The sequence below is a fragment of the Falco peregrinus genome, chromosome Z (assembly GCF_023634155.1).
Source record: "Falco peregrinus isolate bFalPer1 chromosome Z, bFalPer1.pri, whole genome shotgun sequence".
In the NCBI taxonomy this organism is placed as follows: domain Eukaryota; kingdom Metazoa; phylum Chordata; class Aves; order Falconiformes; family Falconidae; genus Falco; species Falco peregrinus.
The window spans coordinates 69,726,642-69,753,637 of NC_073739.1; the positions used below are offsets into that span (position 1 = coordinate 69,726,642).

Here is a 26,996-nt window from a genome sequence, read left to right on the forward strand (position 1 = left end):
ATGTGAAAGAGTGCACTTAAAAGTATGAGTTCAGAGCTGATTGACTGTGCATGCAATTAACCAAAACCAGACAAAAGTAATAATATTTTTAGAGGCTTGGTGGTCAGGCAGAAAAATTTGCATCAGTGCTACATCTAGAGGGGAAAAAAACCCAACTAAATGTGTGACAAAATGATTGCTACCTCTGTGTTATGCCACGGTTTTTATATTGATGAAATAAGAATGTGAAAAAAAGCTTGTTAAGATTTGTGGGCTGTTACTTGAACATGATATACTAATTACACACTTTCTGTTGCCAGAGGTCATGTTGATTTGACAATGCTTGGAGCTATGCAGGTGTCCAAGTACGGTGACCTGGCCAACTGGATGATTCCCGTAAGTAGGCATTTGTGCTACTGTCAGTACACTATATTTAGCATAATGTAAATGTAGCTGAGGGTCAGGCAAAGGAGAAATTGGATGAAGCAGAGGGATTGTGAAGCTTAAAGCATTAAATAGAGTATTTAAGGTTAACAGGCTTCCTTGCGTACCACTTGCACCAAGCAATCAGGAGTCACCCCTTAAAATTATGCTTGTGCTAAACACTGTGAAAAGCTAAACATGACTTATATAAGCCTTTTTCCTTCCTCTTGGAAGGAAATGTCACAGGTTTTTTGCTGAGGGCTGATGCTTTTTCTTGAGGATGACAAGTCTTGTGTAGTTGTACCTAGAGCAAGAACTTGAAGAAAGCTTCGAAATAGCATGTAGCTCATCATAAAACCTTAGAAAACAGTCTGTATTGTTTTTCTCAGTGGTCCTGTCAAAGAATCACAGCATTGCCATTTTGCATACATCTAGGAGGCAGCATACTGTTGTCTTTACTTGAATAGTCCTACGGGTTTCAACAGTAGAAAAATAAGCAAAGTATAAGTAATTTAAATATAAGTAATTTAAGCAGCTGATGACATTAAGCCATTCTGTGAACACAGTTTATGTTTTAACATTGAACAATGTACATATCTTTCACATGGTTTACAAGGTTGATATTTTCAACAGCTTTCAATATGGTACTTTCTGATACAGTTTGTATAAGAGATTTCTAGAAATTATTTTTATCCTCGTTTAAGGTATTGAGGCATATTTCTGTCTGAGCAGTGCTAAAGGTCTCAGGAGAGTCTTTGAAAACTGAAAGCTGAGTGGAGGAGGAAAGAAACCAAAATGAATGTCCTGTCTCTTGGAGAAGCATTAGTTGAGCCCAGAAGTCTGTGTGACTTCTCCAGCAGGCCTGTGAGTGCTCAAGTCGTGGAGCAGTGGCTGGAGCACAAGCTGCTTTCAGTGAGAGGGGACGAAGACGGGGTCTGTACAGGCAGATGTGGGAGAAAGGATTTATCTCAAGGGCTAATCCAGGTGTCTGTGTGATTGTGGTGGATGTGAAGGAGTTATGGCTAGGTTGGAGTATGGCACATAGGAGATAAATCCGTAAGAAGAGTCTTCCTTAGGTGTTCTCACAGCACAACCCAGTTTTACCATCACAGAACTGGGACAGGCCACTGCTGGCTAGATCTTTTCAGACCCCACTGATACAAGTACTAGCTTTTTCAAGACTCTTTCCTGCTTGCAGTGTCATCCAATTAATATCCTGAAAAATACAGTCTGAAGATTAATGGCTGATGTTAGTACATCTCTCTAGGATTCTATGTGTGCTTTCCTATTGCTGTTTTTTCTTTTGATGGAACTCTGTTTTAAACGTGATCCGATGGTCAGACATACCATAGGAGTCCAATATGATGTACATTAGGTGATACTGGTTAGCTTTGCATTGTCCGATTCCAATTTCTTTTTTTTGTCTTGAGTTAAAAGAACTTGTCACTAGAACACAAAATAATTAAACCAGCCTCCGCAGAGGAACCCACACACACTTTGAAATACAAGGGATAATTCAAATTACATTTTTAACCCTAGGTTTGCTCTTTGAGCCCAGGCAACAATATGATAGTGTAAATTTTCAAGGACATGCAACCTTGGGTAACTGAAATGGATGTTCACTGATTTATCTGTTGCTCTGTATGTCAAAGGTATGATAAGTCACTCAAATTATGTATTTTAAATAGCTAAATCAAACTTTTTAGTAAACTATTTTTGCCACATGTTTCATGTAAATAAATGGTAGGTAGTCTACATTTTCAGTCCAGTACTGCAGATATATGACACTGAGAAGCTGAGTGGGGTATTTTTTCCTTCATATCAGTCTAAGAACTACTCTTCTACTGGATGAAGTAGCTCTGGTTTTGTGAAAGCACTTTCTTCACATTAACTTGTGGTGGCTGTGTTGTCTTATATAAGTAGAAATTACTTGCTTACATAGTGGTTTTTAAAAATTATTCTGAATTATTACATTTTCTGTAAAAATTTTGAAGATAGATTAGAAAAATATTTAAAGGTAAATTGTTAGTATAAGCTCAAATATTTTTTTTGTAAATAGTATTTAGAGATTTTCTTATAGGCTCAGTACAAGATTATTTTAATCTATACATGTTTATTTTGATTGTCAGATAAATCCTGGTTTTGTTTATCTCGGTTGTCTTAGACTGACATTTTCTTTATACTTTTGCAAAATGAAAGTCACTATGTAAGTGTGGCTTATATAAGTGGCCACTATATAAGGCTGTGGGCTGAATTTTAGGTAGGAATAATTGCTTTGTTTGCTTTGTCATTGCTTTTGTAAATTGAAGTGGTAAGAGGTGTATACTTCAAAATACCTAAGCAAACAAATAATAGATAAAGACTCCTGCTCTAAAGTATTCCTGGTAAACCAGCAAAAAAGCAGGTCTAGTGATAGCTTATTAAGCTGAAATGTTTGAAAAAAGCACTGCTGAATCATCAGTGGGTAGATTTTAATGCCAAAAAAATCCCAGTAATTTCAACTGACCATATTGGTAACGCAGCATATAAAATTTCATGCAGTTCCATCTGTGCTGAATCTAAAATTTATTCACTAGAGCGTTCGTTCATTCTTGAAAAGCAGTATCATGAGCTGGAACAATGTGCCACTTCTTTTCTTGCTTGGTTTTATTTTACATGGGGTGACTTTTTTGTTTTTTTAAAAAAAAGCCCATTGTGCTGTATTATTTCCAGTTCTGTTTTTGTTTTGAGCTCTGTTCCCTTTGGCTTTTCCTAAGACTTGCCTGCTATGTTCCAAAGCTTTTTAGCAAGCAGTATTTGGGGGTTTATTCATTCTAATATTTGTAAATAGAGTTGCAGGACATTTTAAATTAAATCTTGCAGTTAAAATCAACACGTATTGCCATTTTCTCATGCCAACTTTTGTTGGTTTTCATAGCTTGTCTTTTCTGTTTAACAAACTTGGTCATGGTTAACAAGCATTTTCTGAACTTATAAACTACATGTATTTATATTTCATACAACAAAGTATGTTTTGATGTTCAAGTATTAAATCAGAAATTAAGTATGTGTTCAGAGTACACGCACTGTTATCTTTAGAGAAAATGGTGAATATTCAACTTTTGCTGTATTCAGGTAAACTTCAAAATCAAGGTATTTTCCACGGATATTTTCCCAATGTATTTAGTTGAGTATCCAGAGCTTGTTTGATTCCTGTTAGCACCAGTTTCCAAAGATATGTCACAAGTGGAGACTATCAGTATTACTTTTGTGATATTTTCAACTTGCTAGTAACACCTGTGTTGAAGCAAAACATTTAGCAGTCTAAACTTCTTCTGAAAACTGCACTTTAGCTTTTGTCCTAGATTTAGACTGATCAAAAAGTACAGCATTCACAGTGCTTTCAGGGTAAACTAAGTAATAGTTGCTTTTCCAGTAGCTTTGTGCACTTTTTACTTTCTTTCATCATACTATTTACCATATAGAATTTAAACTCATTTTTGCAATCACGATGTTGAAATTCATTTACTGATGGGTTTTGTGGCTTGTCTTTCAAGATCTGAACTATCAAAACACAAAGTCAGTATTTTGCATTAATAAGACAGATTCATTTACAAATGTGTTTCTTGAAACATTGAACTTTAGCTTGTATTCTAAATTTTTCTAAAAACTGTGCAGACTTTTATATTCCTTCCTTCAGTGCTTTATCTTCTTCAAAAGATGATGATGTTAGTTTTGTATCCAAATCGAGGGCATTATTTTCCATATCTGAAATTGCTTATTTTGCTTATGAAGATGTCTCTCCATTCTGTTCGGCCCCAAATTCATAAATAACAAGTATGTTTTCAAAACAGGAAAGTGCAAAATACAACTTTGGGTAGCTTTTATTTGTCTTGTTACCTTTGAGGTGTACCTTTTTACTAGCTTACACTATGAGGGGTCTTTTTGCTATCGTCATTTGCCACGCTTATTAACCTTTGGCTGTCTGCAAACTTCTTTTACAGTGAGTTTGTATTTCTGAGTAAATATACTTGATTTCAGCAGTCATTTCCCTTTGGTTACTTTGAGATGTTTGTCAGGTGATCAGGTGATTCTTAATCTGCTTTACTGATGTGTTATTTTATTCTATAGTACAGACTTTTAAAATAGGATTAACCAGCATGTGGCATTCAGATTTTCCTGTTACCCCAAATCTGGGTTCTTCACCCAGTGTGCAAGAGCCTATCCACTCACAGAACGGTTTATTGCATGTCTGCTCAGAGATGGGTGCTAGGCAGTAAACCCATGAAGCTAGCCCACCTCTCATCACATAGCAAAACATTGTATACATAGACTTCGAACAATTAAATATGACTAATTGTAAACAATTTTGATTGGTTCTTACAGGCCTCATCTCCTTTTAAAAGTACAGCATTATTTTTTTTCTCACAGCACTGTTCTGCGGGGGCGGGGACTTTGTTAGTAGGGGGCTTTCTTGGCTCAAGGGTGGATCTTTTAGTATGCTAATTAGGATAGTTCACACATAGTTCAAGTAATTTTCTGTTTGCTGTCATTAGCTATTTGGTTCTTCTTGAGCTTAAGTTGTTACTTCTTAGCTTGAAGTATTTATGGTGTCTGCTCCTTCTCCAAGGCCATGTTTTGTGAACTTTTTGTAAGGATTAACTACCATCCTGTTTTTCGAATTATTTCTTGGTTTTGGCTATAGATATGTAATTTTTTTTTGCTTTTTCTTTTTTTAAAAAGTAAATAATTCCTGTATAATTCCTATTTTTCTTGTAAATAAGATCACAGACTCACAGAATGGTTGGGGTTGGAAGGGACCTCTGGAGATCATCTAGTCCAATCACCTGCTAAAGCAGGTTCACCTACAGTAGGTTGCACAGAATCACATACAGGTGGGTTTTGAATGTCTCCAGAGGAAGAGACTCCACAACCTCCTGGTCCAGTGCTGTCATCCTCAAGGTAGAGAAGTTCCTCCTCATATTCAGGTGGAACTTCCTGGTTCTCAGTTTGTGCCTGTTGCCCTTGTCCTGTCACTGGGCACCACTGAAAAGAGCCTGGCCGTGTTCTCTTGACACCCACCCTTAAGATATTTGTTGTCAAATATCTTATTTGTTGCAGTTGATTTGTTGTAAGATGATATGTTATTGTCAGTTAAGTTGAATTATGAGCAAGATACATTTTTTTTTAGTTACAGGATTTGTGTAGGGTGATACAAAGATCGATTTTGCTGAAAACTAGTGTAAGGAAACTTTAAGCTGTATTTCATTGTAATGTTTTAAATGTAGCTGTGTGTTTGGGATTGATTTAAGTATTTCTTATACACTGTAGCTTTTGGGTTCTTGGAATTATGGTATTCACCATTATTTGAGAGGCAAGTAATAACTCCTAAGTTTTGTGTTTTGGCTAAGCACCATTTTGAAGCTGTCCGTTCTGTTCCATAAGAGCTCGATAACACTTGAGGTCTAGATCATGCATATGTGTATTTACTTGCACTTGTTAGGAACTGAGCTAAGGAAGGCTCATTGCAATAGTTACAGCCCTTTGCTCTTATCTGCTATTTTCTAATGGAGAGGAAAATCCTGTGGGTAAAGAAAGAAGAGGATAAGACTATTTTAAGCACATGCAATTCATTTAGGCAGAAGTTATTTCCTCAACACTGGTGTTTACTGGTAATTTTATTCCATTAAGCACTAATACTTAATGGCTTTTTGTCTTCCTTCCTTTGGTATTTCTCTAACTAACAAAAGGGTTTCTGTGAAGGGAGAGGAGGAGGAGGTGGGAAACTTCTGAGTAACCCCTGGGAACAGAGAGCTAAGGTAGCTAAGAGAGATGGAAACGCTGAGGAGACAGCCATGCAGTAGGGCAGAGAGGCCAGAGCAGATGGGAGCCCACGGCTGCTGGGAGCTACTGGATGGAGACGCATTTTGCTTCATGAGCGAGGGACACAGTAGCTGACCTATCTGTGTTTCGCAAGTTACTGTCAGAAATTTCTGCCAGCCAGCAGCTTCACTGCATCTACAGAGCAGCAGCATGAGCATGCACTGTCGTAGCAGTCCTGGTTGCAGTGGCAGTTTAGATTGTCTCACTTGGGATTTTAGAGGTTGTGGGATTGACTGCACATCTCCCTGCCTGTATGTGATTTGTTTGTAGTTCTTCTACCAGTGACTTTTTGAGACCCTCAGAATAGAAGCACTTCATGGAACAGTTTCTGCTGCTCTTCTGGTGGCTACATCTTACTATGAAGTATTGGTTTATTTTCTACAGCCTTCCTAATAGAAGCTACATGACTCTTGTTGCCATTGTGACATGGATCAGAGGCTGGGCATAGGTCAAAACAAAACACCAGAACTTCTGAAATGTCTCCTGGTGACACCAGGGACTCTGCCTTCTTACCGTGCATTTCTGTACATTCCCTAGCCAATAATGTGACAACTGATATGACTGAAGAACCATTGAACCAGTAATGGAGGAGCCCTACAGCCGGCAGTTGGTAAATCTGAAAGAGCAAAATGGATGAAATGTCTGTGATATCACTTTTCAGTAGGTGGAAACTTACTAAAGGTGAATAGTATAACTATGAAGCATATCATTAATGAGAGGGTAACATACTCAGGAGGACTACAGGGATGTCACGATGTTATGCAGGGAGCAAATTAGATGGGCCAAAGCCCAGCTAGAATTTAGTCTGGCTACTGCTGTAAAAGGTGATAAAAAATGTTTCTATAAATCCATTAACAACAAGAGGAGGCCTAAGGAGAATCTACCATCCTCTGTTGGATGTTGGGGGAAACAAGGTGACAAAGGATGAGGAAAAGGTTGAGGTACTGAGTGCCTTCTTTGCCTCAGTCTTTAACAGTAAGACCAGCCCCCTGAGCTGGAAGACAGGGGTGAGGAAGAGCAGAATGACGTCGCCACAGTCCAAGAGGGAACAGTTATTGATCTCTACCCTGCTTACACCTGCACCAGTCTATGGGGCAGGATGGGATCCACCTAAGGGTACTGAGAGATCTGACAGAAGAGATCACCAAGCCACTCTCCATCATATCTCAGCACTCCTGACAAACTGGGGAGGTCCCAGAAGACAGGAGGTCAGCCAGTGTAATGCCCATCTACAGGAAGGGCAGGAAGGAGGATCCAGGGAATTACAGGCCTCCAGCCTGACCTCGGTGCCAGGGAAGGTTATGGAGCAGATCATCCTGGGTGCCATCACACAGCACGTGCAGGACAACTGGGGGATCAGGCCCAGCCAGCACAGGTTTGTGAAAGGCAGGATCTGCTTGACAAACCTCATTGCCTTCTACGACAAGATGACCCACCTAGTGGATGAGGGAAAGGCTGTGGATGTTGCCTACCTGGGCCTTAGCAGAGCCTCTGACACCATCTCCCACAGCATTCTCCTGGAGACACTGGCTGCTCGTGGCCTGGACAGGTGCACTCTGCGCCGGGTATAAAGCTGGCTGGCTGGCCGAGCCCCGAGCGTGTTGGGGGATGGAGTTACATCCAGCTGGCGAGGGGTCACCAGTGGTGTTCCGCAGGGCTCCGTGCTGGGGCCGGTTCTGTTTAATAGCTTTATCGACAGCCTGTACGAGGGGATGGAGTGTCCCCTCAGTGAGTTTGCAGGTGACCCCCAGCTGGGGGGAGCGTTGATCTGCGGGAGGGCAGGAGGCTCTGCAGAGGGACCTGGGCAGGCTGGAGCGATGGGCCCAGGCCAGTTGTGTGAGGGTCAACCAGGCTCAGTGCCGGGCCCTGCCCGTGGGTCACACCAGCCCCCGCAGCGCTGCGGGCTGGGGGCAGGGGGCTGGGAACTGCCTGGGGGGAAAGGGCCTGGGGGGGCTGGTCGGCAGCCGGCTGGGCATGAGCCCCCCGTGTGCCCAGGTGGCCAAGGAGGCCAGCAGCATCCTGGCTGGTGCCGGGAACAGCGTGGCCAGCAGGGCCAGGGCAGTGCTGTCCCCCTGCACTGGGCACTGGCGAGGCCGCCCCTCGACTCCTGTGTTCAGGTTGGGCCCCTCACTGCCAGGGGGACGCAGAGGGGCTGCAGCGTGTCCAGAGACGGGCAGGGGGCTGGTGCCGGGGCTGGGGCACAAGGCTGGTGGGGAGCGGCTGGGGGAACTGGGGGGCTCAGCCTGGAGAGGAGGAGGCTTAAAGGGGATCTTACTGCTGTCTACCTTGAAAGGAGGTTGCAGCAACATGTGTGTCAGTCTCTTCTCCCAAGCAGCAAGCAGTAGGACAAGAGGAAATGTCCTCAGGCTGTGCCAGGGGAGGTTGAGACTGGACATTAGGAAAAATCTCTTCATGGAAGGGGTTGTGAAACATTGGAGCAAGCTGCCCAAGGAAGTGGTTGCGTCACCATCCTTGAGGGTATTAAAAAGATATGTAGATGTGGCACTTAAGGACACGGTTTAGTCATGGACTTGGCAATGTTAGGTTTATGGTTGGACTTGGTGATCTTAAAGGTCTTTCCCAACCTAAACGAATCTATGATTCTGCTGAGGTACTCAACATCTTTGCCTTAGACTTCAGTGGCATAGTCTATATGGCTAGTGGTAGAACTTGAGGAAGGGTGGATAGTGCCCATCGTAGAAGGCAACTGAGGACTCGTAAGTAAATTGGTCACGTGTAAGTCCACGAGGGCAGACAAGTTATATGCAAAGGTGCCAAGGAAACTGGCAATTTCCTAAACCACCAGGCTCAGAGCCTCATGCTTAGCAGTTCTTTTAAGAAGCAGCAGCCTCAGGGATGATACTGGGACTGATATTATTAACATCTCTATTCCCTACAAATAATATAAAAAATACAATTTTGAGCAAGAATATTAGCTTGTATATTCTTCTGCTGGAGTATAAAATTCATGTTTTGGTAGCTAAGGTAATGCAGTTAAGGGACTGGGAACGAGGGTGATGTAAATTGTCCAGGGTAATGCAGTTTGCATAGATAGATCTGGATTGTTTTTGGAAAATGTAAATATATTATCACTGAATTTTAGAAGCAGCAGCCTTAATTTTTAATGCTCTGAGCTGGAGTAGCCAAAGCTAAAGGATTTAAGTGTTAATAATTAAATAAATTGAAAGAAAATTATACAAAAATTCTAAGCCTTATCAAAAAGCATTACCTGAAGACATGAGGAAACCCAATGCAAATTTTTAAAATAATATTTTAATTTATGATCTGTAGAGGTCAGTATAACCTAAAGCACTAGGAGTATAATTTTATACATTACTGGTGGTTTCTCTGCCGAGCTTCAACGTACATCTTTTGCATGGTTTTTAACGCTTTCACTATGAGGTGAACTGCATGGCCGTTGGTAGAAACATATAAATGAAAGTAAACTGTCAGAGGCCAGCTGAGTGTGTGACTGTGGGAGGGTTTTTTGTTCTTGTTTTTAATTACTGTTTGTAGTGCTAAACCTGAGAGCAGAGAGCTCCACAGCAAGAGCTTTTCTGACTTGAAGTTACCATTTTTAATGATGAGAGAAAGGACACATATCCCTGAATGCCTGAGAACACTGTAGGTCTTCTCCAAGGAGCCCTGTTGCAGGCTATTTGCCACTTTGCTTGAGTAGTAGTGTCTTTGCACAAGGCTTATTTTCATTTTGAATCCAAACACACTGTCTACTAACTTTCTTCTAATATTTCTGTTGCACTGAGTGCATCAAACTGTCACTGTTTTGTTTCAAGTTGTAGAACAATGCCAGAAATTTTGAGAAACATTTTAACTATTACCTGTGAAATTAAGCACTACAAGTTAGCTAAATTGTGTATGAACAGAAAACACACAGGTTAATATGCTCAGTGACTGTGTTTCTCTTAATAGTAACGGCAAGTTGTCTGATGTCTAGGACACAGAATCACAGAATCATAGAATGGTTTGTATTCAAAGGGACCTGTAAAGGTCATCTAGTTCCAACCTCCCTGCTTCCACCAGACTTGCTTCCAACCACCTTCCACTAGACCAGGTTGCTCAAAGCCCCATCCAACCTGGCCTTGAACACTGCTAGGGATGGGGTATCCACATCTTCTCTGGGCCTCACCACCCTCACAGTAAAGAATTTCTTCCTAATGTCTAATTTAAATCTACCTCCTTTCAGTTTAAAGCCATTTCTCCTTGTCCTGTCACTGTAGGCCCTACTAAAAAGCCGCTCTCCAGCTTTCCTGTAGATCCCTGTTAGGTATGGAAGGCTGCTATAAAGTGTCCCTGGAGCCTTCTCTTCTCCAGGCTGAACAACCCCAAATCTCTCAGCCTGTCTTCATGGGGCAGGTGCTCCAGGCAGACTCTGACCATCTTTCATGGTCCTCCTCTGGACTTGCTCCAACAGGTCTGTGTCCTTGTGTTGGGGGCCCCAGAGCTGGATGCAGTGCTCCAGGTGAGGTCTCATGAGAGTCAAGTAGAGGGGGAGAATCACCTCCCTTGACCTGCTGGCCATGGTTTTTTTGATGCAGCCCAGGATACAGTTGGCTTTCTGTGCTGCAAATGCACATTGCTGTGTCATGTTGAGCTTCTTACTAACCAACACCTTCAGGCCTTTCTGCTCAGGGCTGCTCCCAATCCATTCTCTGTCCAGCCTATATTTGTGCTTGGGATTGCCCTGACCCAGGTGCAGGGTCTTGCACTTGGCCTTGTTGAACTTCATGAGGTTTGCATGGGCCCATCTCTCAAGCCTGACATGTGGGGCTTATACAGCAATAGCTGAACAAAGGAGAAGGACAGGACCTGCAGTTACCTAAAGCCTCTTTGAAGATCTACATTTCAATGGGATATTATTTTAATATGATGAGATGCTAGGTTTTTGCAGACATCATGTGTCTTGGAATGAAGCCCACAGTAGTATATCAGCTTACTGCTTCTTTCCCAACAAACACATGCCTGGAAGCCTGCAGAGCCCTCGCAGCATGTTATCACCACCATTGGAAAAGTCTTGAAGCCTCAAAGGAGAAAGGGACTGTATTGTGTTAGCTGTATTTCTTCCACCTTTTTGAGGGCTTTTTCTATCAGTTTTGTTTGTGTTTATTTCTCTTCAGGCTGCATGGAAGGGATGTAAGAGCTCACTGTTTGTATTTTATTGATACTCTCCTAAATTTTCAATGTGGGAGATGGCAGCTCTGCTTTAGGCATCTATATAATGACAGCAGCTGAAGAAGTTCTGCCTGTCTCGAAAATACAAGCATATGTCAAAAGTCTCCTGATCTGTAGGTTAGTGGTAATAATTGTGACTATTATATGGAACCATCACTTTCAAGTGAGACTAGTATTATGTTGGCAGTAATATTTAATTATTACATGCTAACCTTTGTGTTTTGGAAATAGTGTGCAAAGGTAAATGGAAGGCTGTCCCAAACTGTCCCATTACAATGAAATGGCATTCATCACTGTAAAGCAAATCCATTTCAGTGAAGCAAGCATGTTACAGACTGTTTTGAGTTGCTCCTGAGATGCAGTTTCTCAATGTATTCATTTCAATTTCACTCATTCACTCAAATCTATTGCCAACAGTTACTTCAAATCAGTTTTATATGAGAAAATTAAGGAATGAAATCTGACCAATTTTATGCTGCCTTAATTTTCTGGTTATAGAAAGTGAAAATATAAATATCGTTAGAAATATAGTTAGTGCACATATTTGTGTATGCTACATTTTAGGAAAGAGTTATTAATAGATTTTGCCAAGAAGTATCAGTCACTCAAGAACTTGCATTCCATTTTTTCAAATATACTTCTTAATTTTGCTTTTTATTATGTGTGCATGTGTGTTAGGAGATATCTGTTAGTGTTCTTGAAAATCAGGTCATTTTCTGTATGGCTTAACCATACAACTAAATCTTTATTTTGAACATATCTTCACCCTTTTGTGCATGTAGGGCATGCTCAGCTTTGTTGCATTTAGCCAGTATTAACTCTTTGTTGTGTTGTTGCATTATCAACTCTGAGATAAAAATCCCATTAATGATTTCCCAGCATTTCATGGTAATGTTTATTCAGTCATATTCTCAGAGTAAAATCTAATCTAGCTGTCATAGTTGACAGTGTAATTACAATAATTCTGTAATTGTGCCATATAAGGACATAAAATCAGTGGAAAATAGCACAAGGAAGTGTGTTTCAGAACACGGTAATCTTCAGCTTTATCCATCTTTTTTGGTACAGTCTTCAGTCTTTCTCACTGAAGAAACTGAGAATGAAATCTGGAAGAGTTGTGGCTTTCATTTTAGAAACAACTGTAAATGTACCTTAAACATTGGGCAGGATTTAGCAATGGCCAAAGGACTGTCATCTACATTTTATGTACTTAGAGTAGATTTATGCGTACATATTTTTTTAATACTACCTTCTGGTCAGTATCCTTTTTGTACAAAGCTAAGGTCTGTGCTAATATGCACTCCCCCAAAACTGTGAACCAACGACATTTAATCCCACAACAAGTGATGGGATATTTTTATTAAATAGCTATATATGGCTCTTGATGACCTCCTACTTGTGCTGTGCATGTCATTTGAAGCTGAATGTGCTCCTGAAGCTGAATGTCTGTGAAGACAGACAGTACCTATACAGAGAGGAAGACCTGTGTGACTAATGTATGTTAGTAGTGAATATGCACCACTGCAGAGAGGGACAGAGCAGAAAGCTTTGCAGTGGTCCCAAGTTCATTCTTTTAACTGCAGTGTTAGCAATATTGATGGTGGTGAAAGAAGTATCTTGTATCCATCCACTGCATTACCTTCATTTCTGCTTTTCTCTGTGGAGTTCATACTGTTCTGGTTACTCTAAATTTTAGTAGCTGTCCCTGGCCTGATATAATAGTTTCCTTTCCTAAGAAAGCTGAGACTGGTGATGGATTCTGTACCTGCCACCTAATCTGTTTCTGTGGCCATCAGAGACAATACTGACATTCTTAAAACCTCTACTCTTGTCATCCTAGGTAGCTTGTTCAAGGTCTTCCAAGGGGATGCCTGAAAATTCTGATTGAATGGGGAGCCTGCGTAAAGACTGTAGTTTAAACTAGAAGCATTCATTATTTTCTGTAAGAGTTTTTGAAATAGTAGTTTTACTAACTTTGAGCATAATGTTAGGCATATGTATTTTTTCTTTTATTTAATAGAAGGAAAAAGTATTTAATCTGAAATTTCTCTTGATTTAATACCATATTAGGGCAGTTGGCAATATGGGCAAGGACTGTCAACAGGGAAGTAGCTCAGTTCCTTTTCAAACAGGTACACATTTTCACCTGGGCTGTCCTTTGATATTCAATTTGAAATGGGATTATTCAAGTTTTTATTTCCATCTGCATTCTAATCCTTCACATTCTGCATTTACCACTTAGAAGTTTTCACTCTTTCTGCTTTTTTTAGCATCTGCTTTGCTGTACTGTTGATGTGATATCTATTTATCTCAAAAAAAAATTATGTTCTTTTAACATAACCAGATCAGTTCAGATGCATTTTGTCCTGTGATGTTGGGAGTAGCTATAAAATTCAGTTACGGAAGGAAAGTCCTTCCTCCTGGAAATGAAGAGGAAAGGTGTAAAATGCCAGCATGGGTGCAAGACCTTAACAGTGTTTGAAGGCTGCCGAGTTCTCTTTTCTCACAGCCATCTCTTTTTAGTCTGTTTGGATTTTCTTCTGAATTGCTTCCTGCTTGCCATAGCATCTTTCTAACTTGCAATACCATTGTGGAAAGACTTCACCTTCTCTTGAAAAACATCTTGACTGTCTCACTCATCTTGGAGTACTCATAAGCTTCTGCTGGAATACCACAGGCTGTCTTGGATGCCACAAGTGACCAAACCAACAGGAAGGTTTAGGATCCTGTTTAGGAATTACTGTTAGGCTAAACTGCTTTCTCAGTCTCTTTAATATTATATTTTGATCACTCAAATGATGTTCAGATATGAAGACATCAGATGAGAAAATATGTACCCTTCCCTCATACTTTCTTAAAGATGCCCCATCATCATAATAACAAAATAATGCATTTTGCAATAAGTAGGCATTATAAGAAATTTTGCTAATTTTGTGTGGCTTTATGGCTGTGATGAAGCAGAAGGGCTGAGTATCTTAAAAAAAAAAAACCCAAATCCATCACATCCATTAATTTCCACCTCTTGCATCCCAAGATTATTTGGACTGAGTTAGAAAGAACTGCTGATGAAGAATTATGGGAAAAGCAGAATTCTTCCCTGCAATATGGACCTTTTATGGCAACTGAGAAGCTATGAAGAAACTGAGCTTGTTTCTGTCCTCTGCCTAACCCTCTGTATAAGTATTGCCAACATTGGACCACCCAGGGAGCGCATGGCCAGTTCAAAAAACTTTTCTTCTCACTTCAAGCTCTGGCTGATGAAATGTGCTTTAAAATAGTGCTTCAAATTACCAGTGCTCTCTACCACTGAACTGTCTTTCCTTCTGTTTTCTTAAGCTAGCAGCACCAATGTAATTGGAAACTAACCAAAATAATCTTAAATAAATAAATGAGGGGGAGGGCATGCAAACACTGGACCTTACCAACATGATAAGAAGGACCAGGAAATCTGTACACGTAATTTAGCAGCTGGTTGTTTGAAGCACCTACTTTTTATTTTTTAATGATTTTTTTAAAACAGTTGAGCTTTTTACAGGTCATTACACTTAAATACCTTATCAAGTAACCAAATGCAGACTGTTTTACTGTCTGCAATTTGCCTTGTTTAATCAAAATCAAAATAAATACAAGTTAACGTTTTATTGAGGTGAATTGAATAGTTCCCACTTCAGCTAGTATCTGGCACTATAAACCAAATCTAGTGTTTTTTTGAGATTTTACAACAGAGTTGGCCATTGCAAGTGGTCTTCAGGTGGAGAAAATGTTTATTTTAATGACAGAGTAGATATTACATGGAAAATATTTAAATAAACCACTCTGACTTATGTCAGATACAATTAAATATGCTATTAAAATTTTAAAGAAATATAAATTGCTTGTAAATGTACAGTGTTTATAAATATCAGAACATACTTGTCCTAGGCAAAAAGGAACAAAATGTCTTTTGGGAATCACCTTTTAGTCTCAAGCATTTTAATTCTAATTTAGGATGCAGGTGTCCCCTCGAACAGGATGGTGTTGGGGAAAGTGTAAGTTGTGGGAGTTTGGTAGATGCACTGGGAGTGATGTAAGGCTCTTATGCTTTGGCTATTCCTCAGAATAAGAGCATGTAATTACTTGGCTAGTTAGAGTTAATGCTTGATTGACTTGCTTTACCAGGCACCTGACAATGATGAGTATGTTTGCCTAAAAAGAAGAAGCAGATAGAGCAATTTAAATGTCTCTAAGTCCTCTTCAACTGAACTTTCATTTCCCTGCTTCTGCATACACAAAGGGATGAAGTCTTTTCTCTCAATCCTGCATGACAGCTTCTCCAGCAGTAGAGTTGTCATTGTCCTTCATTGGCACTTATTTCTTCAAATATTTCCTAGTTGTTATAGGTCTTTACTAGTTAATATAACTAAAAGGCCTGGAAAATGAACTAATGGCATTGTCAGGGCAGGTGTGTTGATAGCATAATCCTCACTGCAAATGAATTTGGAGTTGCTGGGGAGATAATCCATCATCTTCAGCTACTATGCATTATCTTGTCAGTGAGCCTCTGGCAGGCAGGTGCGAAGTCACTGCAGTCTCTGTAAGAGCTCTGTATTTCCAAATAGGATGGAGAATGATCTGAGCAGTGCCAGAAAGTTAAGGACAGAGGAAAACCTTCTCATCCCTTTCAGATTTGTATTTGCAAATAAATACTTAGTAGTATTGTTAATTAATGTGATTAATATTCAATGCTGATCTGACTAGACAAATTCCAAAGTGGTTGTTCATAATAGATACAGGAACACGTGATTTGTTCGTTGCTGTGCAAACAGTAAGAAAACTCAATTAGTTTTGGGGTGTGTGTGTATATACCTTCATTATGATCAAGAGACCATAACTATCAAGAGACCAATGAGTTGCTGGTCTGGCAGCTTAATGAGACAAGTCTCTTCCGTATGTTTTATATTCTGGACCCTAGGTGCTGATACTAGCAAGGTAGTGAATCACATAGCTACTAAAAGGAAGCATAAGAGAAAAGCTTTATACTAGGAAGTTTTCTGGTCATTTAACCATACACTTTTAGATTTTATATATAAAACAGCTTACACTGTATTACTGTTGGTAATTTATTGTAATTACAGATTATAACCAGTCAAAAGAGAGCAAATAGAAAACAGTTGACATAGAAATTAATTTTTTTCAGTCTGTGAAATTCCTTGCCTCATGTTTCCTACTAAAGTCTCCTATCATGCAGGTGTCTTGATGTTCCATTCTCCTTTCTGCCTTCCTCAACATCTCTGGAGTGGTATACGAGGTTATTGCCTTGTTTGTTTTCTTGGGTCTAGTGCTTGTTTTCCAAAAATGACTGCTTTGCTTATACTGATAGAAATCACTGTAAGTACAAAGTTCTATCAGAAGTGTGTCAGGTCTGGACCTCTTACCTTCCAAGATCAGATGCATTCAGTTTAAGACGGTGGAAGCAGGCAGGGGTTGAATGCTGTAGCATTATGGAAAGTACAAACAGAGGTAGCTGAACACCAAGCCATAATACAGCTGCTGTGATAACAGGTGCAATTCTGACACTCTTTAAGATAAAAATGAGACACAGAGGCAGAAAGCATTGCTTGGTTGGAGGGACAAACAGAAGTGAATACTGATCCCCATTCATTTATTTGCCCATGTTCTGAAATGAAATCGACAGACATCAGGAATAGAACAAAAAAATCTGTGCTGATACATTGATAATGAGCCATGGTTTTCCAAACTGGCAGGTGGAGAGTTCTTGAATGCTCTTGTTGCTACACTTCATACGCAAAGATTTCTTTTGAGGAAATAACGACATTTCTACCACAGGAGAATGAACACTGCTTTATTAATGTCAGGACCATTGGAAGTAAATTCATCACTCCTCCGTGTCGGGCCTTCCATTGAGCCAATGATATTACTGAGATTTAAGTTACATCCCAGGACACCAGCCACAGCAGTGGATCTTTGTTCTACTCATCGTTTTTCTCCTATTTGCGTCATATAAAGCCTAGAATGAGACAGCTGTTTTTGCTGTGGTAAAGCTCTGTTAGTGTTTGGATATGGTGGCAGTGAAATAGATGCGCTTTACATGCAGGAAAAAGTGAATATCATGTGCTGTTATTGCAGCCAATATACTGCATCTTTCTCTTTTATTTTTTCAAATAGTAAAAATGTAAAATTTTGATTAAAATTTTGATTTTAGGGTAAGATGGTGAAAGGAATGGGGGGTGCCATGGACCTGGTATCCAGTGCACAGACCAAAGTGGTTGTTACCATGGAGCACTCAGCTAAGGTAAGGCTCTGCCGCTTTTTTCTAAATAAGTGCTTTGGGCTGTACCAAAAGAGAGAAAAAAAAAAAGAAAAAAAAGACATCTTACATTCATTCTGCTGCTTTGAGGACTTGACAGTTTTGCTGTTAGTTATTATGGAGATCCAGAAGGGGGCTAGGTTACTATGGTCCCTTTTCTCTAGTAAGTGAATCAGTCACCATGGAAAAAAAATGAAATATTAACTCAATATTTAAAAGCAGCACACATTTTTTAGTTACTTCATGCAAATTTAATGAGAGTGGCAATTGCCAGAGCTACAGTAGGTGCTACCCCAGAGGTTTTATTCTTCACCTAAGAATAATTTGAAAAATTAAGTTCCCCACGGTTAAATACTTGTTATGATGGAAAGGTATTTACCTTTGAAGTTGCCAGTCAAATTGGTACTGACAGGTTGATAGGACACATCTTTTTGGCATAATGAGATGCAAGCTGCCTTCCATCATTATGTGATAGAGGTTAATATAGAGACTTCTTTGTGATGGAAGCTTTGTAGATATAAAGGCTCCCCCAGAAGGTCATAGGAAACTTGTCATTTGAAACTACTAAAGTGGGACTGTCCAAACTATGAGAAAAATGTACTGAAGGATGAAAATCTCTGTTTTCAGGGAACTGTACTGAATGTTTGAAAAGGAACTTTTTGTTTAATTTCTGTATTTCTGTTAGTCCAAATTTGTTGTGTGTCTGCAATAAGAATTAATGTATATTGTTCAAGATAATATCACTGTCAGAATGTATAAGAACAAGCATAAGGAGTTTGCATAGTAAACTAGTAAAGACATAAATATGAAAGCTAAATATGACAGTTGTGTATTTTTAAAATGTGATTCCAAGAATTAATTTTCACAAAAAAAGAATTGTTAAAAGGTATAGTAGTTTTACAATTTATACTAAACTGTGATCTCAAGGGGCACATTTTCAGTAACAGCACTGAGTCTGACCAAATAGTTTTCAGATATATGTAAATAAGTACACGAAAGTAAAAAGCAAATTCATCTATATGACTTGTATCCCTATCACAGCCTCCCAAAAACTGGATATGTAATTCTCTATTTGCTCAGACATGTACTGGTATTAATGTGATCTGTATAAATATTTATGCTAAATTTCTAGTTACTGTGGAATTTGATTAAGGCTCAGAGTCCACACACATTGTAATTATTCATGCCAGTTTTTCTCTTAAAAGTACAATTACCAAAATCTTTTTTCACTACAGTCTTTGGAAGTTATTTGCATGTTGGTTTTTTGTTGGTAGGAGTACTGAAACCTGAAAAAGACAGAAACACAGATAGGTTCACTGTTACAAACAGTCCAGGCTTAGAGTTACTTATTTTGGCATATGTGTACATAACTTGGGCTCCTACGTACGTGGAATGCCTGATGTGCACTTCTAGAGAGCCAATTGCAGGCTTTCATAAATTATTTCTTCTGCTTTTGTGAAAAGGCACTGCAAAACTAAACCATGTGCATGCTTTTTCACTTTATTCTTATTTTAAAATGAAGTGGATTCTTGGCACTCCTTGCTCTTACCTAGGCTCTTTCTGGGGTCTTCATACTGCTGCTTCTTGTTTGCTCAACAGTGAAGATGATGAAATATGGAAATACAATGTTTGCAAATCAAAAGCTGCTGTTACAGTTTTCAGATTCTGTCTTTTTTTTGTTTTCCCTTTGTTTATTTTCTTTTTTTTTCCTAAATATACAAGCAAATATAGCACCCGTGAGACCAGTTCTGAAAATCAGAAGTCTTTTATTGGGGTGACTGCTTTTTACAGAGCCTATTTTATATTCACAGCTTTATAATTCTTTACATCAAAGTTTTTCTCACAAAATTACTGCAGCTGTATCTATGATCAGAAGAGCAATCTTTTGTCTGGCTCAAAGCCCATTGCGTTACTGAGTGAAAAAAACATCTGCATGTACAGTGGCAGTTTGTTGTGTCTGCTGGCTTTTTAGTATAGGGACGTTTTTGTCATCTTATTCTCCAAATAAATAATAAGAAATCTATCATTAGATACCAAAGTATTCTGTAAGTCAACAGCAGTCAAGATTTGAGGGATGGAAATGCGGTGGAAGGCATGGGATATATGCAGTACGTTCAACGCAGATGTTCAAGAGTTGCTGCAATAGGTAGTTCTTGCAGTCAGTTTTGTCCGAGTCATGCTTGTGAAGGATCTTTTAATCCTTTTCAATTTTTTTTTGTATTATAGTAATAGCCTGTTAAACATGAAAATAAGTTTTTTAAGAGTTTAGAAGTGCATTTCCCTTCCAGTACACATTAGAGTTTTTAAACATAGCAGTAGGCTGAGTCCTTGCAGTGTGGGCAAAATACACTTTACATTTAGTTACGAGGGTGAAACCAGTACCTGTCTTGGCACTTAAATAAATACTCGAAGAATTTTCCTCTTTTTAAACTCTGTTATGCAGTATAGTACAAATAAAACCAAATACACTCTGCCTTACATTATTTACTTTTTAATTACTTAAATTTTTACATGTAATGCAAACCAAAAGGTACAGAAGAAATATGACAAAACATGAAGTGAGTTCTGTGGAATACTCTTCAGCTTAAGAAATGCTGTTGAGGAAGAGTAACGTAGAAATACATTAAATAATAAGGGCATGCAGAAAGTGGATGCAAAATGGCATTATAGAAGAAGTAGGGGTAGCCAACTGAAATTAGCAACTAGCATGTTTAAAACAATGCGAAACAATTTTCACAGCCAGGTAATGAAGTTGTGCATGATCAGCAGGATGATGCAGGAGCTCAAAAAATTAAGTCTCTATGAAAGGGACTAAACTGTTTTATGAAGTTAAATTCAGCAGTGAAAATTAAACAGCATTGCCCAGAAGCAGTCTGCAGCTCAGAAAATCTATACATCACAGCATGTCAGGAACCAGGAGGGCATAGCTGTGGAAGATTGGCTCAATTTTTGCTCCATGTGCTTGGGCCACTGTAAGACACTTGGCGAATTGACCTTAGGTCTAATTCATTATGGTATTTCTTAATGTATTTTTTGCTAAATTACTTTTTTCTTTATAACCATAAAGAAAAACAATAGCCTGTAAGGTTGTTATGTAATCTCTGAACAGTCACTGTGTATGCGTGCCTAATCTGCTAAATACTGCCTAAGAGAAATAAATGTCAAGTTCTTAACACCGTACCATCATTGACATGTTTTGCAAAACATAGTAAATTAATGGCTGGTAATCGTTCCATATTGTGAAATAGGTTGTTTACACCATTCAGAAAAATAGAATGGAAACTAGTTTTAAGCACTTGATTCAGACATGACTGAAACATGGAGCACGATGTGTAGCACTTGAAGATGAGCATATTGCACTCATCTCTAGTCTGCTTTTGGGCTTTCCTGGAGCAGTGGAGGGAATGGGAATTCAGTGTGGGTAAAGAAACTGGATTTACTATTTTCAGAGCATGACTATGTGCTTAAGCCCTGGGGATTTGAGATGCCCGTGTGTATGGCTGATCCTGCACATTACTGTTTGTGATGAAGTATCAGACAGAGAAATGTCATGCCTGCATTGTGTTTTCCTAATTTTTGTCCTTTATGTGTCATTATTGAGGTCCCATGTATCTCTTATCCCCACATTGCAGCAGGAAAGACAAACTATTAAGCAGAAGTATGCAGAGCTTCTAAACTCAGGAGCGCACTCAGTGGTACAGTGAAATTCTTATTAGTCATCTCCTTATATGTGGGAGTTAAGTCCCAAATTGCCAGAGATGTAATCTGTGAAAGAAGTGATTTCAAAGAGTGGTCTGAGTACAGTGAATATTTCAATAACACTGAATGGCTGCGGCTGTGATTCTCATGTAAATATTTGAATTTGGAATAAGTTGTGTCATTTTTTAAAATTAATGTTTGTCTGTATATTGTTAAACACAGGGCAATGTCCATAAAATCTTGGAAAAGTGCAATTTACCACTTACTGGGAAACAATGTGTAAACCGCATCATTACAGAGAAGGTAAAGTACTTTCCTTGAATCCTTGTCAGTATTTTTCTCTTCTACCCCTAAGAAGGGACACTCAGTAAAAGTAGAAAAGTCTAGTAAAAATGAAGAATATATTTAGTATCTGTTACTAATGAAGGCAAGGATTCCCCTGGAGTTGTTCCAGCAGTCTAGGCACTCATATTTTTCCTTTTGAAGCTTTCACCATTGACATCTAGCATACTGGACCGTACAGTTCAAACATTCAGAACAAAGGTGCCATGCATGAGAAATATGCAAAGTGTGTGTCTCCTTATTTTTCCCATAGTATTCCTGAAAATTTGCCATGTGCAATGCAAATCCTCAAATGCAGCTGTAATCACAGATAGTTTTTTCCAGCAGAGCAACAGCTTGTGTAGCCACGTGTATGTCAGACAATTGGCATCTTCCTTGATGTGTACTACACACCCTTTCAGAGAAACACAACCTGTAGCTGTGGCAGGGCTTTAATTTTTTTGTCATTACTTGATTCCATTTGTGAAGCAATTTATTCTCCAGTGCAAGTCCATGTGAATATCTAATACCACTGCTGCTCAAAATACATTAGTGGATCTTTTCAACAAGGGAGAAGTGATCTGAGATTTTTGCTGTAACCATACTCCTTCTGTTATCAGTGTTTACATTTGTAAGAGCTTAGAGTAGTACCTCTTTGAGCCACCTATCGTACCAAGAATGCATCAAAGGTGCTGATGTAGAATTTGCTTTTTCGTGGTAATCTGTTGCTACTGGAATCTAAAGGGGTTTTTCTCCACAAAGTAAGTGAAAATAAATGAAAGCGTGGAAGGTTTTCCAGGTTTTTATTAACTGACCACATACAAAACATAAGGAACAAAAAAATGAGAGTCAACAAGGACTGATAGAAAATAAACAACAAACAGAAATTTCTCTTAAGTGCCACCACTTGTTAGATCTGGTTGCTTTATTAGGAGATGACACAAATGTACAACAGTAGTTTGATAGTGTTGCAAATTCTGTTTCTACACTAGCTTCCTAATGTGTATGTTCCTTATGCCCAGCAAGACGAGCTATCATTTTTCAGTCCCTTAAATCAGTCTCACATGCCCAGAGGACAGCTGAATTTTAGTACGGTTCTGTAGTAAGCTTAAAATTGCACTTACCTTTCAAGTTCAACCTTCGCTGGTCTTTTGCTGCTGACCTTATTTGGTTTTTTTAAGGAAAATTACTATAGGCCTTTTGTTTCACTGGCAACTAGCATGCAACCTGTGCATCATTAAAGTGCACAATGTTTTACAGACGTTTCTATTTGGTAAGCTTGTGGGCCTTGGAAGTGGAAAGCACATCTTACGAATACATCAGAAAGAACAGCTTTTGCTCCTTCAGCCACTTCCTCTCAGGCTTTCTATTAAAAGTACAAGAAATCTTGTCTTTCGTTTTCAGCGCCTGAAAAGACTAAAATTTACACTGGGTGTGCAATAGCTGTTGGAGAAGCTTATAATCTGTTGAAAGTGATCAACCGCTCTTTGCCATAAAAAAAAATAATAGAAGAATGATGGAGATGTTGTCTTTTCCTGTTTTCCTTCATGATATCTTGGTGTGCATTGTCTTGCAGCAAAGAATGTCTAGAGCCCTTTCCTTTGGGCCTCGCAGTTCTCACCAGATTGGGGCAGGAGGCATGGTCCTCATTTCATGCATTTCAAAACAGTTGCATGTTTTCCCTACAAAACTAACACATCTCATATTTTAGGTTCTTTCAGGTACAAATAAATGTGGCAGAAATTTTTACTGGTCAGTTAGGAAAGTGAAACCAATTGGTAATGGCATCTTTTGTTACTGAGGGAATTCTACCTATCTCAGCACTGCATTTTCTACAATATTATTACTTAGGTCCTTGTTTTCTGCTTCAATAATAAATAATTAATTGTGTGCTCTTTGAACCTGGCAGGCTGTGTTTGATGTGGACAAGAAGAAGGGTTTGACCCTTGTGGAAATCTGGGAAGGACTAACAGTGGATGATATCAAGAAAAGCACTGGCTGTGACTTCACAGTAAGTCATTTTACAAACAAATATAGTTAGTCTGGTGTCAGAACAAATATTCTCCACAAATACTCATCACACGAAGACTTGCAAACAGGGTAAGTTTCCTCCGTGTAGGTAAGGGTTCAGTAGATTACCTGTGGGATTTACAGTGAAAATAGGAAGATAATTGAGGGCTAATCCAGTATGATTACATTGGAAATATTTGAAGCTAGGAAAAACAGAAGAGATGGAGAAATGACTAAAAGGACAATGTGGAAAGGGAACTTTTATGATGCGTTGAAGAGGGGAGCAGATTCATATTTGAGGGGTGGATGAATATGTATTTCTCCACTGTATAAGTTAGTTTAGCTAACTCTCTGTTGCTAAATTTTCATGCTGTCTTTAGGTGGGGTTGTAAGTCTTCTCAAAAGGAGTGACTGTATGTGTCCACTCTGTGTTAGTAGTGCCAATCAACTAAATGTTCTACTGTAGATATCTTTGCTTTTTCTCTCCCTTTGCCTTGTACAAATGAAACTTACGCTGTGCATTAATCCAGAAAAACGCTGCCTTTTGACCTTCACATTCATTCATTCTTAAGTCTCACTTAACGCTAACATGAAACTGGCATATTAATAGAAAGCGGTAGCACACTTGTAACTGATTGGATCTGTGTGGTTAATAACATATAGTTTCTTCATGGCCTTCTCCTACATGCATATTACAAATTTTTTTCTTTTGTATTGTGAAGTCTTCTGGGGTAGGTCAGCTCTCCTTTGGTGAGGGCAGTGAGTATGACAGTTTACACGTTGTGCTGTAAAAGTAGTTGGGGAATATTTGGTAATGAGGTGCAATACTCTTTCTCCTTGCAGAGTTTCATGGCAGGGCTAGGACACATAACTGAAAGACTGCAGAGCAGTTGTTATGTGAAAGAGTTTGTTATTAAGGCTTTGAGTATACTATTGGCAATAAATAAAACTTTCTGAGCAATAAGTCTGTGGAATTTCATTAATTTCCTGTGTCCATCAGAGAGCGTTTCTGGTAACTAAATATGATAATATATCTTTTTCTTGTGGAATTTTAAATATTTCAAATAAAGTGCTGTTCACTTTTAAAAATACTTTTTTTTATCTGAGAAAAATTGTTTGGTTAAAGATGCCTGACCAGCAGCTGCAATGTGCAGCAAACTGCTACAAAATCACTTTGCTCTCTTACTAATTTTCCATGTAACATTTTATGGAAGTCATTATTATTTTTTAATTCATAGTGAAAGCAACCTTCCATTTTCAGCAATTCTGTGTGCAAAAGAAATTATTCATTCAGTTTCTGACCATGATTTTTGAAAAAATCAATTTTTTAAAACTTTGGTAATGTTAGGACTAATTTATCTTTGGCTGATCAGCCTGTCAAACAGCTAGCATCCCAAATTAAAGCATAAACATGACATTGTTGGTTTGTATCTATTGCAGTCAGTCACTTTGGTCTGTTCTTGCATATTTATTTGGGGGATTAACTTAATGATTAATTTGAAGGTGCAATATTTAAATAGCATTTAAATAGACTGAAACTACAGTAAAGGACTTTTGCTGTGAGAAGACACCAGTCCTTAGGTGTTCAAAATCTGCTTGTTTGGAAAGAGTCAGTTTCTTTTTGCTTCAGGTGACTAATATATATGTATTTAACTGAGTGTGTTACCCAAAGTAATATTCAGCAGCCTATGCTCAAGGCAATGAAAGCAGAAGCAACGAAAGAATGCAGAGAAAGAAGTGATAAGCTTAAAATTATGGGCTATGGTGTTAAACTTCACAGCAGCATGGTGGATATCACAGGGGAAGTCTGTTAGGGCCAAAGGAGGGATTACCAACACCCACCATCCCTTAGTGCGTTCCTGTCAATGTTACAGTGGTATAGATTTTGAATCTTTAGGATAGCCTGAAGTCAGCAATTGGTGAGAGGTATTGCAACAATCCACCATCTAGGTCCTCGGGATCTGTCTGACTGGGATCAGGAAGGGACACTTCACAGGCACCATTTCCTAGTTCTCCTGAAGGCAAACTCTCACGCAGTCTGCCTTGTATGGGTGCTTGGCCACGCATGAAATGATGAGCTGCACTGAAGGAGCTGTGGGCATGAAATATGTAGATGCTGCTTTGTTTATGCACTTTCATATACTTATCTTGAAAGCATGTGGCTTGCGCAAATACTTGCAAAGCAATGGTTGCTTGCAAAGCATGTACCTCAGCCAAGGTATGTGAGAGGGTCAGTCTGACCTACTGATTGGTAGTTATAAAAGTGCCTGAAATCTCTAGGGCTCTGCAGATGGAAAGCATGAACCACAATGATTTGTTAAAGCTGTGGCATGGAAGAGCACTAGCTATTCCCTTCTCTTTTTTTTTTAACTCTTCTAAAGAATGTTTTCAGGCCACAGTGACCCAGTCCTCCCCTCATTGAAATCCTTACCAAAGCTTCTGTTGACATCTGTGACAGCAAGACTGGATCACTGCTGTGTAATATTAGACCCCTGATGTCCCGATTTTCATATACAGCAAACACCTACAGCTCCTTCACTTAGTTTTGTGGTCTGGGAAATAGAGGTTTGAGCCTTGCCATAGGCATTTGTTCAGAAAGCAGCATCCTTGGTCCTTTTTTCTACATTTGAAGACTCTGCCTCAGGCTTATTTGAAAATGTAACAGTTGTGCTTGTGATTATTTATGTTCACTGAATGAGACATCTTGTTCCTGTTTATATTGGTGACAGGAACTTTAGCGATATTGTTTTGCTACAGTAAAAGCAGGTTTTTTGGATCATGTTTCGCTAGTTTGAAACAGAACTGATGGAAATTGAGAAACTGACCCTTCTCTAGCAGCTTTTTTCAGTGGATGCATGGAATGTTCTGAAATAAAACATCTCTCTAGGTTCATTACAAGTGAGATTTTAAAGGATGGTTGTTCCTTTATAGGTAACTGTCTCTGCCCATGCAGGCAACTCCTTTCTGTAGAGGAGAACTTTATAGCCGATACAGCTTTCTTTGAGACACATCTGGCTGTACAGTCCCATTTTCACAGCATTTTTAATTATTTGGAAAAACATCTGAAGGACATTTGCAACCACAAAATGTTAAAGAAAATATGATTTAGAGTCAACTATCTTCATTATAGACTGGCATCATATAAGAAATAAACAATTCATGCTTGATTTTACTGTGCTGTGAAGACAAAGTGTTGGCTTATCTT

The 26,996-nt window shown here is 39.0% G+C and overlaps 1 protein-coding gene across 1 annotated transcript in view; it reads left to right on the forward strand.

Moving 5' to 3' along the window:
* Window positions 1-26,996, forward strand: part of OXCT1 (3-oxoacid CoA-transferase 1) — an 86,128-nt gene that overhangs the window by 51,898 nt on the left and 7,234 nt on the right. Inside the window, exons 13-16 of the mRNA XM_055790906.1 lie at window positions 300-375; window positions 17,657-17,746; window positions 21,683-21,763; window positions 23,691-23,792. Of these exons, the coding sequence (XP_055646881.1) occupies window positions 300-375; window positions 17,657-17,746; window positions 21,683-21,763; window positions 23,691-23,792 (349 nt within the window). The remainder of the gene's footprint in view (window positions 1-299; window positions 376-17,656; window positions 17,747-21,682; window positions 21,764-23,690; window positions 23,793-26,996) is intronic.